Source organism: Neodiprion lecontei, chromosome 3 (genome assembly GCF_021901455.1).
Source record: "Neodiprion lecontei isolate iyNeoLeco1 chromosome 3, iyNeoLeco1.1, whole genome shotgun sequence".
NCBI classification, from domain to species: domain Eukaryota; kingdom Metazoa; phylum Arthropoda; class Insecta; order Hymenoptera; family Diprionidae; genus Neodiprion; species Neodiprion lecontei.
The window spans coordinates 25,791,486-25,813,220 of record NC_060262.1 but is presented as its reverse complement, the minus strand read 5'-3'; the positions used below and the strand labels follow the sequence as shown (position 1 = coordinate 25,813,220).

General features: G+C 39.5%; 1 protein-coding gene across 8 annotated transcripts; it reads left to right on the top strand.

Moving 5' to 3' along the window:
- The first annotated feature begins 7,753 nt into the window (after positions 1-7,753).
- LOC107225274 (phospholipase B1, membrane-associated) lies at positions 7,754-21,518 on the top strand. 8 transcript variants are annotated; one of them, XM_046734074.1, is made up of 9 exons: positions 7,754-7,947; positions 10,450-11,194; positions 13,034-13,137; positions 14,475-14,679; positions 15,123-15,299; positions 15,696-15,921; positions 18,052-18,211; positions 18,561-18,712; positions 20,756-21,518. In XM_046734074.1, exons 2-9 carry the CDS (start codon positions 11,087-11,089, stop codon positions 20,932-20,934), a joined length of 1,311 nt encoding a protein of 436 aa, XP_046590030.1. In that variant the 5' UTR covers positions 7,754-7,947; positions 10,450-11,086; the 3' UTR covers positions 20,935-21,518. The 8 variants fall into 8 exon arrangements, with proteins under 8 accessions (XP_046590030.1, XP_046590031.1, XP_046590033.1 ...); XM_046734075.1 differs by having other exon boundaries at positions 10,447-11,194; XM_046734077.1 differs by having other exon boundaries at positions 10,436-11,194.
- The last annotated feature ends 217 nt before the right edge of the window (positions 21,519-21,735 follow it).

Genomic DNA, 21,735 nt, shown 5'->3' with positions numbered 1-21,735 from the left:
ACCCTTTCAAAAATATACGCGTTTGAGCCATTAATTGTCAGTTAATTTACGAAACAAAGCTGTACAGAGTTCGGCGTTAATTTTCAATTAGAAACTGAGGTACAGTGATAATGAATAGAAGAAAATCTTTTGTAGAAAACAAGTAATTCGTCTACTGCTATACATATATGAATTCATTCTATGTGGTTAAAGTCTTCTACCAAGATTAATTTTTAATCTTTGAATGAAACAAAATGTCACTTAAGTACGATTCAAGTTTCATTTCGAACAACGATAGTCAGTTTCAAACCATGTTCAACATTAGATTTCAAATACAATGTTGCGTTTGAAAAGTTGAGTTGTCGTTTTAAAAAAAACGTGCATAAAGACGTGTTACATCACATCGTCATTAACCCTCATCACGCAGAGTGCAATAACTGCAACGTGACTAAATCTGTCAGCTACAGTATCGTAATACATGATAAATTGTTTCACAATTAAGTATCTGATTCATTTTTCAGAGAAACCGGCTTTATACACGGAAGCTCACCACTCGCTGATGCAAGAGGCCTGCATGGAAAAGTTCAAGATCAAGAGAGTGGCGCCATGTTCCATTTCAATATTACAAACACGAAATCGCCGTACAGTGGTTTACGAATCGAATAAATTCTCAACGAAAATTACTTTTACCAACTATTGAGCAATGTCCGATTAATCAAGATTCGAAATCATTACGAGTCAGGTGAATCGGAGAGCAAAAAATGTAAAAAAAGCCACACTCGTCGAAGCTGTAAGCAGATGTTGCGTAAAGTGAAATTGATGATTACCGAATAAATATCGTAATGAACACTAGTATGCAACTTGGTATTTTTTGTTGTATCTTTGAATACTTTGCAATTCGAATAGTCGGACTGAATTCTGTGTGCGTGTGTCTAGATACTGGGTAGAACATCAGTACATCAGTTGCATATGTTACCTGATCGTGAGTATCTATTCGAGAAAAAAAGGAAGCAGGGAAGATCATGTCGAAGGAATGAAGCAACCACATTGACACATCACCGGGCAATCCGGACTATTCCGGGTTCTCAGTGGTCAACGATCTAGCATTACCTCCGTAAGCTGGAATGTACAGTCTGCTTCACTAATCTCGTTGGTTATGATACGGTCATTCTGGTCTAGCAACTCGATTTTACAAACAAACCAAGTACATATCGGGATAAATCGGAGAAAATTTGAGAGGTCGATACCTTAAATGTAGCAGACATTTTTTCTGCTTGCGTCATTTGCTAGGTACTATCATGTGAATATAACAGAGATCCTGACCAGTTCTCCATTGTTTCTCCAGCCCTTTTCTATATCAGATAAATCAACTCTTAAGCTCATAGATCTGCACCACACTTGACCACAGCTTCAGACTCAAGGTCGAATGTCACTAGAAGGCGTTCCAAATCGCAGAGCAAGAATTCTGACACGATCAATGAATCCAGATGAATCTACGCAGGAAGTAGGTAGGATTAATTGATGAGAATCGCAAAATCACGAAGCTGTGACTGCAGTTGGTACAATAAAACAGGTTTGGTACAAGCTGCGGGTATTCCTTACAGTGCCTATATCCCAGCTGGTATTATTAATGTATGTCAACTGGCCGGCGATCATCGACTCTTAAGCCTGCAGGAATTTAATCCAAATCCGTTTGACCGTATGCTTATAGTCCGATGCTTTCACGGCGAAAAAGAAATCTGAGTGAGTTTAACGTATGGCCGAGGGCGGGGCCGCGATCCGATAGATTTACCTTCAGCGGTCGAACGATTCAAAAGTGGATCTAATAAAGAGACTCGTGAAAATGTTATCCCTGTAGTTATGCACCTGATTCTGTGCTCCGTGATTTGTCAGCTGGATCAAACACCATTATAGGTGCATGACGAAAGATCGACGTCCACTTCAATGGATTATATTTTATAACAGGTTCGCTCCGCTTTTATACAAGGTGCATTCATTATTACACAGTGTACACTTTCATTCGCGAAGGTACGACTGTAAGCACCGAAGACTGCCGGATCGAGGAACTTGCAGAACATATTATTCAGCTCGCGATTCACTGCAGACGTGTAAATCCCTGCCGTACATTAGTATTCCACCTTCTTCGGTGTATACGTGTCAGATTATCGACTCAACAGAGGCGGAATAATTAGTGCCAGAACAGTCGGATGACATGAGAAATTCAAATAGACTTGGTACGGTTGATATTCGAAATTTCGAGCCTCTGTACCACTCGTCACGACGTCAGACTATCCGAGAAGTTTCTGACCATAAAATCCTGTATTACGTAAAACGTCTACGAGAGAATTTACATGCAGAGTAAAAGTAAGATGGATACATGTTCTATCAATACCAGGAATTCCTATGAACCTTGGGGCTTTTTTGTGGAATCTCTCGTTGTTAGTAACACTGTGGAACTCGACGCCTTACGTACGTACATGATCGTTATTTCTAATGACATAATTTCAAACGAAATTATTAATGGTGAGAAAGTGTAGTATAATTGCATCACGTTTGCGTTCAAAAAGACGCAAACTAACCTTTGACAATTAGCAGAGAAATATACGGCAAAGACGGTGTAACGTTTGCCGTACCATTGCACATTAACGATGAACGCGTAAAGACGGAAAAAAAGAAAATAAGAATAAGAAAATATTCGTGGCGTAGCATTCGAACGAGTTTTCAAACTTATGCAAGCATTGGTAAGTTAGTTCTTCCGCCTTAAATAAAAAAAAATAATGAGATTAAAAAAATATTAACAACAGGTTTATCAACATTTTTTCCCTCAGCGAGTCGCTGATACGTGATAACTTGCGTATCACCCATTGTGTTTTGGAGTGAGTTAAAATTATGGGCGATGAGGTTGATTCGATGTTTTCTTCACTTGATGGAAACACCGTATGTTCAGGGCAGTGAAAGGGCTAATGAAATATTCATGTGTATCAGGCATCTGTGTGATACGGGAGTAATTAAGTTTGTGGAAAATAAACGGAGAAGGAAAATAAAATAATAATAAATAGCTGTGATGAAGGCTGTTAGTTCTTGGATCTTGCCCGATCTGTCAGGAAGAATTTACGCAACGATTTTCGAATTTTATCTTGTATATTCTATTGCGCAATTGTGCAAAGTGTGCATTCGATTACGTGAATCGAATCGATAATCGATCAGCAACAAGCACGGAGAGCAGAAGTGATCGTTATAAATTAAAACTTCTCGCTTCGCGTCTATTTCTCACACGATGTATGTAAGGTTCCTTAATCATTTGATTGGAACATTTTTGTTTAATTTTATGTGACATGGTGACTCTACAACTGTCGCATCAAAATCAGTACGCATTATTTACCGACTTTATTAAAAATCGTTTCTTCTACACCAAAATACTTTGTATACGTATTTCACGAGTAAAGATCATAGATCAATCTGTCGCTAACGTGATATTGGTGCTGGAATTCCGAAAAGAATCCATTTCACTCAATTTATATGCATAATTTTATTGGGAACGAATAACTGCTAAATGCTCAAATGTTTACTGTGCAGAAATTGCTGACTCTGTTTTATTCACCACGATCAGACTGATAATATGCTTCTGTACTTATGCCGCCCTGAAAACTTCAAGGATGGAAAAGACAATCATATTATTTACAGTAGGAGAAAAAAGTGATTTACGATTGTGAGATGAATTTTTAGAAATAAAATTTTCCATAGTAGGCAATGCTTCGAGCGGTCGCCGTAAATGCTCACAATTTGCTGCTAATTCAAGTAAAACTTATTCAACCGGAAATACACTTTCCTCTACGGACGAGATTTCCTCATAACAGTGCATTGCCAAAAATAAAAGTGAAAATGCTAAATTTTCTATAAATCCGAACACATCGAATCGCGCCAACTTTCCCAAGTACTTAACGACAGAGTGATAGAAATGAGCGGCTCCTTACGATTCTAATTAAGGATTATGAGCCTTTAGTTTCCATTTCCTATCGAATAATGGTGTCCATCTTACGGGCCAAATATAATACTGTGTCAAGCATCGTTGGGCAATAACGCGAAGCACGCATTCAAGAAATTTGAACTGCATCTGTAGACCTGAAACAAGACAGGTACTGAAATAATCGACTGACCGCAACAGGTTAACATACGTTACGTAAAATCCGGGTAACGCCGAGGAATCGGTTGTTGGAAGCATTATTACGGCACGACCCGGATCACGAAATAACATCCACATGTGAGTCCAACCCAGAGGCGGCTCTTTCGTAGAAAATGATAATTTTCACCAGTCGTCCTTACGCAGCGTTGTCTTTACGCAAGAGGAAACGTCCCATAGTGCCACGTATCATCGGAAGAATTTACCGTTTCACGAAACGTCGTCCATATTGTTTCACTTACACGGTCGCTTTCAGTCGCATCGATATTATTTTTCTTAGAGGTGATAAAAAAAAAAAAAAATCCGAACTAACCGGTTCGGGTCCAAATCGAAGCCGACAATTCTATCACTTCCGATTGTCAATTACTTGGCTGAATAAACTAACAAGTTCGAGACGCGAGTTGCTCTCTATTGTGTATGAAAAAATAAAAAAAAAACCAGATACAGATATGCATGTCGACCATTTAGCATGGCTGACAGTAGTAATTATAATACATACCTGTACAAATAAGCTTCAATAGATTTGAGACGGATGACCGATAGTTATATTCTATCGCTCGACGATTCTCCTTTCGAACAAGTTTACCGCCCATTAATTCAACTGTCAATATCGGACATTCATCAGTGGCATATTGTAATTAATCGTATTTCGGTAATGGTTAACGTCCTTTCGTTCTGTTTATTCGTCTTCCTGAGTCCTGATACAGTGGCCTGTGCTCCATGAGATTCAAAAAAAAAACTATGTAAAATATCACAAGCTTCGCGTGTTCCGAGAGATATACCTACTTTAATAATTGCTATCACCGGAAGGCCTCGTGAAGAATCGGGCTAATAACGGTGATCAAAATACAAATCACTGGTGAATCTGAGGATGAGTTCTACCCGTTATTCAGGCGCACGGAGACATTCGATTTCTGGCACAAAAACGCCTCGGTTCAAGCCGGAAGGGATTGATTGAAGTATAATATCGGCTGACGATGAGCAATGTACTCGCGACAATTTGTACGAAGAAACGAACGATTGATATTTAGCGTCTAAATGGTTTTCCGCTTTTACGTCAGGGTCTAATACCACGGATACACCTGGAGTAGGCACACTTGCAACATTCCGTGAAAAAAGGCGGCTAGCAATAGCTGTGAGCATCTCAAAACTTTAATTATTATCAATAAGCATCAGTGTGCGAAAGTAGGAATGGCGGGTATTGACGGTTACGTCGCCCATACCATGGAACTGTGATTATAACCCACACAAAGTATCAGTGTTATCCTTGCATTGGTAATAACCTGACTTCTGGTGTCTTTATTTTTTAATTTTGTTTTACTTTCGTTTTTTTCCATCCCAAGAACCATACGTTTATTGGATATTTGGCGCGTGGTTTCAACTCTTAATAGTTTAAAGAAAGTAAGCGTAGTATATTCGCGAGTCTTAAGTTGTTTTAAGACCTGAAAAATATTATTAGTCGGCGATCAAAAGTGACAACGCGCATTAGATCTACCGAACTGTAAACCAATGATCTTGATTGATGGTGAATTTATGTTTGGCCGTTACAATAATATCATACCTAAAGCAAGGCGAAAGCGTTGTAAAACCTTAAACCGTCTGCATCGCGCATCGGCACGTATTATATGCGTGTGCCCGAAGTGAGAGATTTCCTGATAGCTGTCCTCACTCGAACAAATTGGAGCAAAGAAAGGAAAAAAAAATAAACAACCGAAAATATTCAGTCCATAGGTTTTCAGCTTCCGCTGGAGGTACGAAATTCAGCAACGACGAAATTATGCAACAAGTATTTGCCTGTATCCACGAGTTATTCTGCGTCGAATCGCGTAATACATGCAGACTCACTAGACAGCTGTAACAGGTCACCACGATATATGTAGCGGGCAAGTTTGCACATTATGTAATGATTGATGGTAAAAATAGGTCCAAGATATAGATATAATATATGCACATACATATGATGTGTACATACGTATAATATAAGCTCGAGGAACCTGCAGCGGTCAAATGTCTACAAGCTATAACGTGCAATGCCAAATTCAATTTGTTTATTGAAGCTAGATTGTCATTACGGAATTTACACGCAAGGTTAACGTTGCGCTGCTGGAATATCAATTTTCCACATTTGTTGTGTCACGCACGTGTTGCGAAAGAAATTTTGTAAAACTGATTTTGATATTTATTTATATCAGACGGTATAGGTATGCACAAATGTAAGTGCCGAACGCTTTCTAATTCGACGGCAGCAGTTTAACTCCGATCGATCGCGCTGATAAGATACTTTGTGCGAGCTGTAATAAGATGTTTGAATTGTCGAGCGTCAAATAATTTAACGGTTGTTTATTTATTAGTGTAGATTTAGACCACCTGAGATGGTCGGAAACGGAATTTTCGATCGATCGTAATTTCGTCTGTATTGTACAGTTGAAACAAAAGTATTAAATAACACGTGGCACAAAGGGCGACACTTCAGTCGCCTCGTGGATCGTTGACACAGTAAGCGTTGTGCGTATATTTTTTATAGCAATAAACGAGAGAAGTAAATTTGAGACGGAGTTTTATGGGGGAAAAGAGAATTCGTACCTATTATGTATATAATCCCATCAGCGTGTGAATTAATTAAAAGTATCACGCACGTTACATATAAACAGAATATACTTACAGAAATCTATAGATTAGTCGGTAAACCGGTTATTTTCGAAATTTGCGCATGCAGGCCGGAGACCGGCGACAGAAGGGAGGAAGTGAAAGGAGGGAGATCGGAGGGGCTTCGATGTTCAAACGTAAATTGCTCAACCGAAAGAATTTCGAATGCACGTAGAATTATTTAAACTTATTTGTTCGTTTTCGTTTTTTCTCTTCGTCGATCGCGGAGTCATTACTCGGTGTATAAATAGTACAAAAATGAAATAAAAATCAACGACGGTCTTTCTTATCGCGTGATAAAACACCGGAATTACGACCTCTTGCCGAAGTTACCATATTTCCAACGGATTTTCACCTCTCTCCGACGAGCATTACGTATACTATAGATGATCCCAATGGGAAGCGCGATCGAAAATAATTAATTCCGACCACCGTAACGCATTTCTGGCCAAAACACGAAAGCACATTGAAATTCGACTCGATCGAGTCGGACGAATAGACATGCACAAACACACACGCACGCACTCCCTCTTTTTCTCTCTCTCTCTCGCTGCGATTCATCTTGCCGTGTACAATTAACACGAGACTATGAGCCACAGACTCGGATTACTTTGTGCGAGTATGGGAACCGACCGTCATCGACGCAGCGAATTATCTCGCCGATCGGAGAGGGACCGCCGATTTTGAGCAGCTACGTCACGAGATTCGGTGCCGGCCTGGAGGAAGGTGTAATGCGTTAGCGGTCGGCCATGATCTCGCCGTTGCAGCATCCGACCGGCGCATTTGACGCGACGGCGACTTGTGTATGTGCATTCGGCACTCTTGTTCGACATATCGCACGTCTCGCTGTGTGAGAGCATGCGACACGGCATGAGGTGGGGGTCAGAAGTATCGCAAGCACGTTGCCTCCTCTGCTCACGTCAGCTGTCCCATTCATGTATCGGATATTACCCGGGGAGCACAGTAACAGCGATTTTTTCCATACTTGCCGTTTGTTCTTGCGCGGTAAATTGAGTTTCTGCATCGAATGCAGTCCGTGCACCGAGTGCAGTGCGACACAGTTTCGGAGTGGTGATTTCAATGTGCGAACCAATTACCGGTTCGTACACTCGACGCAGTAACAATAAACATGATATTGCGAGGTGATTCGTTTTGCAGACGGTTTAATCTTTTTATTCACAGTTTGTGTAATTCTGTTATTCGCATGCTCGATCCTTTTCGACCTAATATCTGCTATTCGACGATTTACAACGAATAACTCGTCAATTACTTCGATTTCCCCGCCTCTTTACGGTTTCGATACTTCAACTCGCACAATTTTGGGCTAACTGACCTGCTGAATCTAAATAGGAATTCGCAACGTATCCCTGGTTGGTTTTTCACGTTAATTTCATTCAGTGGAACAAAATTTTCAAAAAATAAATAAAAAAAACAACTCGGCCGCGACGCTGTATCCGTTTTGACAACGTGAGTCGTTTCACGAAGTAGAATAAAGATTTTTAAGAAAATTACATAGCGTAATACACTTCACGCTGTAACGCGGCTTTAGGGAAAAAGTTCTTTACTTCCAAAGTTTAATCTCGATTCTCAGAATTGATTCGAATTTCGATACATTCAGGCTCTATATTCCGGGTTAACTTCGCGATGCTTCCATAAGAACTGCGCACACACCTAAACCTACCAATTCTTATGAATAATTCCATTGAATGGAAACTCTTGCAGATTCCGAAGTTTGCATAATCATCGGGTGCCGCGTGCTTAAGTGACTGCACACGTGCATGTACTCGTGTGTAACAGGCATTGACTGTTGGTTATTCGCTTTAATCGCAAAGCACCCGGTTCTATCCCCGGACAGTTCCATTGGCCCGTAGGGTTCGAACTTAGACCCCAGCGAAAGTAATATCCAGGAAACGTAGCTTGTGCGACACGATGCAGGCACGCTTGTGTTTGCGTTCGCGTGTGTGCGTGCGAATTTGCAATTGAGGAAGCTACTTCCCATATATTCGCCCCTTTAATTTACGTATACTATTTTTCTCCGTCCTTATCTACCATCTCGCTCTATCTATCTTTTTCTCTCTCGCTCTCCGAAGAAGCATTCCTCCAAATCATTTACTCAATCTACACACGCAAACACATACGCGCATCTCGTTAGCTAGTTCCGCACGTCTAATTATCATTATATCTTGTTGCGTTGTTGTAAATTATTGGCTGATTAGTTAGTTAAATTAGATTGAAATTACGGTACTATCGCTGCCGGCTTTACGGACTAGGTGAATCTTAATACCAATGGACGTTTTAATGTAACGTTGATGGATGAATTTCGGACTGTCGTCAGCTCAGGATGTTGAAATCGGTGAACGCGTGAAATTTTAACTTTTCTTATCGTAAGTTCATACCCACGCAACATCTTGACCCGTGTTGCGTACGAGATGGAAATAATTTTTCATTCTTCAGTGTAGGGAATTAATTAATATTTCGGAAGTCTCTCAGCGCGAATCTATTTAAAAAAATTTATATCTTATATTGCCGTCGGGTTATCTGAACTTGGAGTGATCCTTCGATAAGATAAACCAATTGGTATAAAAATAAATACACTGCCAATTTGTGGCGTTCGGAATTTGCAGTCGAAAAATTTTAGTCGAAATCGTTTCTGAATTATCTCATGTCTGATGCTTGAATGAGAGATAAATCACTGTAAGGACCTTTCGTTTCGGGTGAAAATTCATACGGTCGAAGAATCTGAGGCGAAGGGAATGCGAATCGATTTGACCGAGCGATTGAAATTAACGCTATAATAGTTTTGAAACATTTTGATTATCGGCAGTTTCTCAGCTTTACGATGCAAGTGGTATTATTGAGGTCAATCCTCTAACGCAAAACCGATGAATATTAGCGGTTACTCAATAACGCAGAGAGAAAAGGATCCAACGTTAGCAGTTGTCGTAGATGTACGAGTGAAGTTTAACTTTTAACATTTTTCGACGCGTTTCTACCCCAGAAGTCACGCAAATGCAAATAATTCGATTGGGGTCAATTTCGTAACGTCTCTTCGGGTAAAAGTTGTTAGCGGTAACCACGAGTAAATATCTAATCCTGGATATTTCTGCAAAAATATAATGAATCCCGTTACGTGACGAACATGTGCACGAATTTAGAAAGCACGAGATAATATTCAGGTTAATTTAGGTGTACAGACTTAATTCGGATCTTTCGTTAAAAATGCAGATTTTCGTCTCACACGCGTTTCCTCGTCATAAATATTACAAGTAATACACGTAACGCCTACCTTTTCAAAGTTGCATAACTTTTGGATCGACCTTGACGTAATCGGTTCACATTTCAAGTGAAACTAAATCAGATTACATTTCCTACACTGTATTGTTTTACTCATTGGTTTCACCGGTTACCAAATAACAATGAACAAATTATGTCATCTTCCATGATTCTATTGCTCTATTATAGGTATATATTGTGCTAGAATTGCAGACTAAAATTTCAATACTAAAAAAGTATTCTATACGAACAAAGAATTTAACCCCAGTTGTAACAATTCTTTGGGTGAAATACCTGACGTGGAAGAAATTGGCTGGTTTCCACGCAGTGTTCGAATATCGCGGTGTGTGGTAACAGATTAATTATAGCAGATCTTCCGTCGAGTGGTGGTGAAGGTTCTAATGGAACGTGATTGTGAATATATTTTCCCGTTTATATACGAAACTTAAACGGACGCGAAGAGCTGGCGGATATAAAAAAGTACGGGATAAGTTGTGCAATGAAACTCCTGACTCTTCCACAAAATTGTTCGAAACGAATCACGTGTACTTTCTAGTTGAAATTAATTTTGGTCCGATGGCCATAACCCGGGACTGGTTTAGAGTCATGGAAATTTAACGACACGGACTTGCCTCCGTGTGAAACAAAAGAAAGGAAAAAAGTTGAGAAAAGGAAACAATTCATTACAGACCAGATAAAACGGTTTATAGCTGAAACCGAAATCGACTCGTCAAAGTTTTGGAATACCAGTGCGACGCTGAAAATAAATCATTCAGACTGCGGAGGTGTACGAAAGTAAATAACAATAAAGAACAGCAACAATAATGATGATAACCACAAACTAATGGCATATATTTGTCGGTAAAATGTTGAGTGATCGAGTGTCAATGCCGCACGGACAATTGACGATCCACCCTTAAGTGCTAATGGTAATAAATAAACCAATGCCAAATAAATTGCTTGAAAGAAAAGACGCGATTGCAATTTGAATATTAAATTAAAAGAAAAATGAGATTTCAAGGTGTCGACTTAGTGGTTGCAGTGCTGCTAATATTGCCGGCAATAAATGCGGCAACTTTTCGAGATATGATACTACAGTTATTTAAAACAGTAAGGGTGAGTACAAAGTATATGTTATACATTGTATATACGTGTGTGTAAGCGAATGACGGCGTAAGCGAAGTAAAAATTTTCCAATTGCTCAACGATTCGGGTACATGCATAATGTTGTCTAGGTACGTATGCATATATATAGCTGGCGATGAATTATACGGGAATACGTAACGAGTGAGAGATATTTCGCGCCAAATTTGTAACACTCGCGTTACACATTCCGCCCTGACACGGATGTTTTAACGAGTGACTACGAAATTAGAAGGAAGAGTGTAATGTCATATTTTATCGTCGCGTGCGCGGTTGGCCAATAATTCCAGGTACACGGTTCGTGTCAATGGTGCACAGCGATAAAGCGACAGGCAGTTGAATAGTCACACGAAAAAAAAAAGAAAAAGGTACATAACCGCATCTTCCTGACGAAATGCGTAAAACTGGTTTGAGCAGTATCGCTTCACGAATTCCCATTTCATACAAGTCACATAAATATCGCAATTACAACCGTCGCGTCGCAGGTACAAAGTTAATGCGCGTCGCCCGTAATTTTGGCTCCGTGATTATCAATTAGGAAAGTTGAAAATAAATTAGCATGCGCAAAGGTGGAATACGTCTAATATACCCACACCAGTCTGTCAAATTTTAATGAAATATTTATGAAGCACGTGATATTGCGCGCGAGGATGTAATATAGGAGGAATCGCCAAGTGAGAAAGGTCCGCGTTATATTTTCACTCGGCATACCGACGTGTAATAATTACGTGCAAATTCTGCGCGTGTGCAGCCTCCTTCGTCGCGTCGCGATGCACGCGGAACCGGACCTGCATCAAACACCCTCGAAGTCCCTCGACTCGGCCGAAACTGTGCTCAGAAAGTCATCGTCGATTGTGGTTATTACAAATTAGCAAACGATAAGTAGCGAAACCCATGCGCGCAGGCACGAGTGAAATTCGCACCTGTATGCGCCTGCATTGTCTCGGAAAATTGTAAAAGCTCAGTGTACCCCTCATGATTATTCATTCGCGCAAGTGCGACATGTGTCACGTACCCACTGACATTAATTGTAAGTCGCGATGGTCAACCGCACGTATAACCGGGTATTGTACGCATGAGTGCAGAGTTCGATTCAGCACACGTCGTGCCTCTTGCTTTCTTCAATTTGCATCCCTCCCTCCCTCCCGCCGTCCTTCTCTCTCGCTATTGCAAGCGCGTCGATTACAACCTCCGACGGCGAACGATAATCGATATTATCCATCGAACGATTTTCTTATTCATTAATTGTCGCGTCGCCGGCTCCGGATGTCCGCCGCGCAGGAATTGTGTAAGCTCAATGCGGTAAGCACGCGATTCTTTCTCTGCTTTCATCGCGCTCTCTCGATGCACCCGCAGACGTGCACCTCGGCAAGTTCCTAAACGCTATTTCCACGTCGGCAAAGTTGTCATACCGTCGCGACGTCGTACGTTATACGTATCCTCTTCGGCCTTTCTCTCGATTTATAAATGCGAAGCACATCTCACGCGTTCTTTTCCTCAACGTAACACCGTCACACCGGCCGCGAATTAATGCCGGTTTCGTACAGGATGGAAACGAGGCAGGTGAATTTCGTGCAACGTCGTTATAATATAATGTTATATTATACACCCTAGAATCCGGGAGATCCGTATTTGGCACACACGAAAATCGGCGGTTAATATAATAGAAAGCTGGCCGAATAACTGCAGACGTACAAAAACTTGTCGATGCGGGCATTGCGATTTACAGTTTACGATGCAATTTATACCTCGTATCTCCCGAAATCATCACGGCCCATTGAATTGTTCATTTTCATTACATTCTCATTTCAGGACAGTGAGATTAGTATAGTTTATCCAGACATCAGCGACGGAGTGAGGAGGCAACCGAGGTTCGCCAAGCAAATACCATTTCCATGCGACATCAGAGGAGGCAGGTACTGTATTAAGAAACCTTTGTCCATACCCGTGAGTGTTTTTATTTATCGATTTCGTTTTTTGTACCAATGAAAAGGAATAAGGTAAAATGAAATTCTGAATCGATGCTAATATCTGTATCGATAATTTGTTTACGATGAGTTCAAAGAGGTTTTGGGGTTACGATTATCTGCACGATGTGAAAAGAGAAAATAATAATAGTATCGGTGAACCGGTTATCTCCTTAGTTTTCTGGTATCGAGAGGTATGTCCTGTTTTACACGTGATGAACCGTATATATCGCCGTGCTAATTATACACCGTCGATCTTTGAAATATGATAGCAGAAAAGCTGTAGGCCGTATAGCTTGCGGCGTGAAACGGTCTAATTGCACCTTCTGGATGCCCTAGTTCTGTACATAGTCTCATATTTTTCCATTCGACAGATCGTCTCGGATAGATCACGCATATATTGTACGCAAATAACGCTCCTGATGGTCAAGAATTATTTTATTTTTCAAAATTAAGCCCGAGTCGCGTAGTGTTCATGTCTGTATACAGTACCGAAACATTATCCAACAATTTCGAATTCCTCAACAATTAACCAGAATTTGTAGAAAAAAAAAAGAAAAAAATAAGTCATTTTAATATTTACAATTTGTTTCGTACACATAAATGACTAGTATTAATCTCTGAAAAATACCGTCATTTCCATGTGTCGACTAACTTTCTTTCTTTCTGTCTTTTTGTTTTTCTTTTTTTAGAGTTGCATCCATTTTTCATGACTTTTTTTCACTCGACACTATCGTTGGAAACATTTTCAAAAACTGAAAATCTGCCGGGCAAAACTTTCTACAGCAGCTAATAAACAGAAAACGGTTCACCTCATCAGATAAACTAATTGAGGACATGCATGCACGCATACTTGTTTATGTATGATACGTATATCGGAGTCACAGTACGAAAAGTAAAAAGAAAGGCATGCGGTGTAAGAAAAAATAAAAATAAAAATCGAACGAACAGTAAGCGTTTTCCAACCATTATCAGTGAATCTCCAAAACAGGTTCTGCAGGTGAACGAACAATGAGGCATATATTACTCATTCGTACGGAGGAAGAAAATAATTTTTCAGCAATAATTTATGCTGTATGTATCTATCGGTTGTATCAAAAATATTGTTTACTAATTTTGTACCAATAATATAGCATCAGCAAATAGCAATAAGCGTTTGTAAAATGTACGATATATGTATTGCCAATTACATTGTTTTTTTTTTGTCGTTGGCTCAACCCGTTTGAAAAAACCGTTGATCGATCCACTTCTACCGGGATTAAAGAAGGCTTCTCATTTCAATTCAGATCAGCCTCGAGACCTGACAGCGTTCATCGTCTGCGGCCTGGTGACATTGACGTGGTCGGCGCCCTGGGCGACTCTCTGGTGGCGGCGAATGGTGCCATGGAGGAATATGCACTTGGGACCTTCATCGAGGCGAGAGGGGTCAGCTGGTGCGCAGGGGGTCAGGGTGACTGGAGGCAGTTCCTAACGTTGCCGAACATAATGAAGGTGAGAATTTGAGATCGACGACCGATTATTCGATCAGATCGATTGATTTGCACGCGCGTGATGAAACGCCCGCGTCGATGCCGAAGGTCGCGGCTGGAACCAGGATTCCGTTCTTCCGGATTTTTATTCTCAGGTGATGATACCTGGTCGAGGTTCGTATCTTTGTAGGGTAAGTCGGCGTCTCGGAAAAAATTGGTACGAAGATGTGTGTAATCGGATCTGTTGAATGAATTAGCTCACTCGGAGCCAACCTGCCTAGGAATCGACCCACACGTTGCCGAATGAAAGTTGTTTTTATGCTCCATTTCGTCGTGCACGGCTATAATATATACATATATATATACATATATACAAATATACCTATATATATACATAATTGTATAATGCCGAATGGTTTCTGCTGTTCCTTGTTGTTTAAATTACTTACGCGTCTTTATTTTCAGGAGTTTAATCCTAATTTGACAGGCTACTCAACGGGGAACGGAGAATTTATATCGAAGCAAGCCAAGCTCAACGTAGCATTTCCCGTCGCAGCTACGGAGGACGCTCTTCATCAGGCCAGAATCCTTGTACGAAGGATCAAAAATGATCCTACCATCGACATGAAGAGAGACTGGAAGGTGTGTAACAAAACTTATGCTTCTCCTCCTGCAGACGATAATCATTTATAGTTTTGCCCGGTTGCAAGAGGTACGAGACCAAAAGCTAGATCGATGACCGTTTGCTCCGAAATTCATGAATAACAAACAAGCAGCAAGTGCGAAATCACGATCCTTCGGTGCAAATTGGTGTAAAAATAAATATGCTACGAACTATCATACGAGTGGTCAAATATTTATACACCGATCTCTTTCGGAATATAAATGATCCACGGCACCGTCGAACGCTGCAAGGCACACGTCATTACATATCTTTGTAAACAATTTTCGTCTGTAAATATTACAAGACGCTATAATACGTTATACTATATGCAAGGCGGATGAAGTAACGAGAAATAAAATTAACGATCCTTTCAGCTCGTCACAATTTTCTTTGGTGCCAACGACATATGTTCCGCCCAGTGTTACAAGCCGGAGCAATTCTCGCCCTCCCGACATGCTCTGCATTTGCGCCGCACGTTGGACTACCTGAGGGCCACCTTGCCGCGGACTCTTGTCAACGTCGTTCCGGTATTAGGTAAACGCATCGAGAGTACCTACGTTAAGAATCTTTGCATAATCCACCTCAGGTTTTTTACTTGCGGTGAGTTAATTGAGGGTCGGAAGTTTTTTTCCTTCATTTTCGGTAATATAAGGAGAGAGAGAGAGAGAGAGCAAAAAAAGAGGCATTGGAATAACCCGTCCGCATACGCAATGACGTTGCTGGGTCAGTAAGATGTATGATTTGATTTTAAAAATTATTCTAATTATTTTATATATTAATTATGCATACTGGCGAACGGTTTCTGATGAATTACAGCATGTATAATATGCTAGACGAAGTCCGCATCAGAGAGAAAGGAAGAGAGAGAGAGAAAGAGAAAGAAAACGTACGTCTGGTTGTCGCTGGTTGTCTACGTAGTCGAAAGCTAACTTTCCTCCAGCTAGTACCAAAACGCGTCTCGATGTTCGCAGTGAATTATGAAAAACGCAACGCGAAGAGAGAACTGAGTCGTTTGGTTGGTCGAAAGAGAAAAAATTCATTTTCACAATTTTTCAAAAACTATCGGAGTGAGAAGATTTCCAAATTTTCGAAATTTTTACGTGGAAGATTATCCCTCTCACTATTTTTTATTCGTGAAATTAATACGCAGATTTTTATACTTTCTTCGTGAAGTATGATTTGCAAAAATACTCCCAGTTAATATTTTGAATTAGTTCGGTGGTCATTTTAATAGTTATTACAATTCTTTGGAATGAAATTATTCGAGTGTTTTTGAATCGAATGGTGTTTGGGTTGAAGCCAAGGCCTTAAAAGATGTAGAAAAAAATTAACCTTTCGAATGCCCGTTTACTGTACATAATGGATCGAGGTATAACTGTAAAGCGGTCCATGCGAGACTGAAGTTAAAAGTCGTCTTAACCAACGTTGAAAAACCTGCTTTATATCCATAAAAGAGAAAAAAAAAAAAATTAAGAAACTATACACTCGTCCGAAAGACTTTTTCTACGCCACTAATGGTGTTTCGAATAGTTTTTGTATAACACGTATCTTTTTTCTTACACGTCTTTCAGACAAATTAAGGAGGCAATAAAATTTGTCTGGGATCTCGTAATTAAAATACGAAAATCATTGCTTGTAAGCTGAGGGCACTTTGCGAATTGATATAGCCATTGAAAAAAGGAGAGTTTTCAAACATGTAAGAAATTAGGAAAAGTAAATTGGTACTTTACTTCGAAACAGGTTTTTCAATATTTAGAATAAAAAGTTGTGCCACCTATGGTCGCGCAACTGATATTATTTGGAAAACCGCCTGTATTTAAATACGATACTTCGAAATAGTTTGATTAAATTTATCGACATAATCTGAACGACTCCCCAGATTTCACTCTGAATGGATTAATGGAATTCCTCCGGCGGTATCTATGAGATCCGAATAATCTAGGATGGTGTGCTTGGCCACGAGAGTTTATGGATTCAAGTATATATGGGGAATTCCATGCGAATCCAACCCCCCCTCATTTTTGATTTTGTTCAAAAGATTTTCTGCAATTATCCCAATCCTGAAACAGTACCCTGAATTTTGTTAAGTTTTTTATTCAACTGGTCAGGTATCTATAAATATTGAGAGTGATTTTGAATTGGACTTTTTTTAAAATTCTCGAGGCATTCTCATGAACTGTATTTTCTATTCCAAACATTTCAAGACCGAGTCCATGATGAGCCAATATTTTCCCATTTTTTTTCATCACTTTTGATTTTTCTCGTCAACTAAGACATTGTTTGAATGGTTTAAATATTCCCGAAAAATTCTCAAAACTTCTATTTTTCAATTAGAACATTTCTAGACCGGTTCCATTATGGAGTGATTTTTGCCTATTCTTTTTATTTTTTTACACACTCACAGTTCTTTTTTTTTCAACTTCGCAATGAAACCGGTTTAGAAATGTTCCACATTAGTGAAAAATAGAAGTTTTAAGAATTTTAAAACAGGTCTTTATCACAATTACTTTAAATATTTATAAACAATTGAGCAGTTGAATAAAAAATGTGAAAAAAATCCAGGGCACTGTTTTAGAGTTGGATCAATTGCAAAAATTTTTTTAAATAAAGTCGGAAATGGTGAGAGTCAGGCGTTGGTCCGATCCGCATGGAATTCCCCATATATATAAAGAGAGTTATCTTCACCACGTGGAATTTGATTTTTAATTCATTTTCGTTGTCTCTGTGTAGATGTCACCGTGTCCATAAGAGTCCCAACAAGTACGATGTGCAACCTATTGCACCCGCTGTACTGCGCCTGCATGCACGAAGGAAACGAGCCGGACATTACCGGGTCTGTCATGTCCCGGCAGTATCAGCAGGCGGCGGAGTCTTTGGTGCTATCTGGAAGGTAATCCGATGTGAGCTTTAACGAGGAAGCGCAGAGAGAAGACTGTGGCGTAACGGTTTTAAAGTCACTGGTATTCTGACCTCACAACTATTTCGGCCATTTCACGACGAACAGCTCTGAACGCATAATAGTTATATATACACGCCTAAAAATACAATGCAGGCTTATTATAGTCGGAGCTTTTGGAAACCGAGAAGCCGAATTTCGGCTTCTGGATATTTTTAGAAATTACGTAATTTCAAAATTTTCAATATAATGCCATTTTTGCGCTTGGAAAGACAGGAAAAAAAGCAAGTGACTATCGCTCACCAGCTGATATGACGCTAACGTCGAGGACACTTGTTTACAGATACGACACGACGCAGGATTTTACGGTCGTGTATCAGCCATTCACGGAACTGTTCAACGCGCCAAACTCGAATCCTAGGAATTCGGAGGTCCTCGATCAGACTCTAGTCACTTACGACTGTTTTCATTTCAGTCAAAAGGGCCACGCCCTCGGTAAGTAATTGGCACAAGTATTCCGAACTATATTCATAAATCAAAAGTTCTAAACCGGAATAGGTAAGAGGTATGGAAAAAAAATTTCAGCGATTAGAAATTTAAGTTTTTGATTGAAAGAAAAAGAGGATAAGTAAATTTCATATTTCTGCGATTGATAAGATAATGCCGTGTACGGTATCATTGGAACATCTGATGACGTCTTTCTGTGAAAGGTCAATTCAGTTCCTTGAAAAATTGGCAGTGAAGTTTCGTAACGAGGAAACTCTCCTTGATCAGCTTGTACGAGTGCTTCGTGAAATAATATACTCGCGGAGAATATTTCTCTCACAGTGTGATATTGGTTGTTTCAGCCTTTAGGATAGTCTGTGTTTTAGAAACGAACCATACCAAGGTTAGCTACAGTAGCATAGGAGTTTTTCGGTGATCAGAAGTATCATCGCAAGCTCAGAATACCGTCGGTAAAGAAGGAATCGGGATTTTATGCGTAAATTGGTGTTTTTGCACTAACAAGAGTTCAAATTAAATATAACAACAGACTTATACAATTAAACGACACCGATTGTGCCTATCGAGATAAGCTTCGGAGTGTAAAAACACGGATAGACGGCTATAAACTGAAGACTCGATAGATGGTAACTAATACACAATAAGCATTTCTATTCTGTGACGGTGTGCAACCGCTCGATAAGACTGAACGACGTATAGTGTGTTGCCTGTTAAAAGGCGTATCCAATGACCGACAAAAATTCGTCGAGAATCTAGTCGAGGAATTTCAATGCTATCGTTTCTGCTTGTGAATGATACTGAATTTACTACGCCATTTGATATGCAAAACCTTGAAATAATTTACGAGTCATGCCAATGTGCACAGAAAGTGGAACTCTTGCTTTTCTCATAAATCGTTCCGAAGACTTGAAAACATGCAAATTGGACCGGGGTCATCACTGTATCTTCTGATAAATAAATGAGGGCAAATACTGACAGGTTGTATTTGGACAGTATCTACTCACTTTGCAGCTGCGGACTCGTTGAGTATATACATACAGCTGAAGTCTAAAAACTCTGAGCAAAGTGTGACACTCATGAAAGCATCCGATTGTTACGTTGCATTAGTTGACGTAAGCTTGACCTGATTTAAAATGTTGAACTTGTTACTTTTTACACTTTTTCACGACACGTGGATTGGCAGGAACTTCAGCATTTCGACTTGATAACGGGGGATATAAACGAGCCAACTAGCGAATTGAGCTTAATTTTGAGATTGTCGGAAGTGATGACGTTATGTTATGAGCGGGAACGAGTCATTGCAGAAAAGGGGCAAAGTCACTTATAGGCAGTTTTTCGTTACTTGAGAAAAAAATGTAAACGTTATACTTAGATTTTGTGGTTATATATTACCGGAAAAGTGTATAATTTACATTAGAAAATCAATTGATGCCTGAGATGGGTTTAAACCAAAGTATATTTTGTGAAAAAATTCGGAATATTGCTTGATTTCAGACAAATTCTGGTACGAAGAAAGATTTTCGCGAGATAGTGGTCGTGGAAAGCGTTTTTTCAGAACACAAATCCTAGCTTTAATCGAATTTACGAACTGCGGTTGTCCATTTGAAAATAAATTTAGTGGAAATTGACTGCGGCAAGTGAGTCTCTTCCTGTGATAACATGTAATTGGTACATCTATTACACAATTTCAAGTTATGACATTGTACATACTTTTGGTTCGTGGAAAAGTCGTCAGAACGCGATTTGCGAGAACCGCGACATGCGAGAAACGATATCACAAACCTGCAACATTAGTTGCAATCTGCTTCCACTGATTGTGGGAATCAGCGTGTGTAGAAGAGCGAATCAAGTCAGCCGAGAAGCTGAAGCTTTGTCATGAGGAAACTGTAGACCGAAAAACCGCAGCGGTCTTAAATGAGAAAGAGATAAGGTTATAATTGAAGATATATAGAAAGAATAAGAAATTATTTTAGCAAGGATTGAGAATGAGAAGAGAGAGCGGAGAACGCATGTAATGATATTATTAATTTCCAGGAGGAAATCTACTGTGGAACAACTTACTGGAACCTGTCGGCAATAAAACTGATCATGGAAAGCCGAGAATCATGGAGAGGCTGGTGTGCCCATCGGCGAGGACTCCGTACATATTTACGAACGTTAATTCGAGATATTATTACGAGACTGGAAACCAAGAAGGAATCTCACCAAGATAGCGCGTCAAAAAATAGCACAATTAGTCAATTAATTCACTTGCTGAGAACCTCAGTTCTTTCTCTGATGATCGATTTATCCAGAGTTTTGTATTATTGTAAATATTTTTCTACAAACTAAACCGTGTACAGTTGTCAAACGCTCCTCGCGGGGGTTTAATATTTAAGCCTTTGAATGCGTTAGATTAGTTTGAGTTACGATTTGATAGAGAACTATTTCAATTTTCTTCAACACAGAAATTATCTTGGCAGCGATATGATTTTATATTAAAAATCATAAGGTCAAATTAAGTTATATAAATGTATTTACCGTTCATTCTACGGGGATGAATATTATTTACTTACGTTTCCACGTATAACTCATAGTAATTGATGTTGAATGAACATTGAAATACCAATTGCTCAAGTTATCAAATCTTTTGATGTTATATCGTATTTTTTGCAATCACTTCAACGTGCATATACGTGAAAACATGAAGGTCCTCTTTGAGAAACATCGCAAAAATTTGTAAATATGTGAGGTGTCCAAGAACCTACGAATTGACAAATGATTTTAGAGAAACGTAAAAATAAACGGCCTTTCAGAATTTTGTCCAATTTCTGTCTCCCAAATTTAGTGTATTGAACTGTTTGAAATTTTTTCAATTGAAATGAAGAGCTTACAGCGACCTGAGTTTTTACCTAATTGCGAGTAAAAATGATGGATACAGTTTACTTCTATTAAAATTCGTGCGTCATGACGATCCCTTGAAACAAATTTTGGTAAAATTCGCATTCTCACGCATACAGTTGAATTATCTTCAT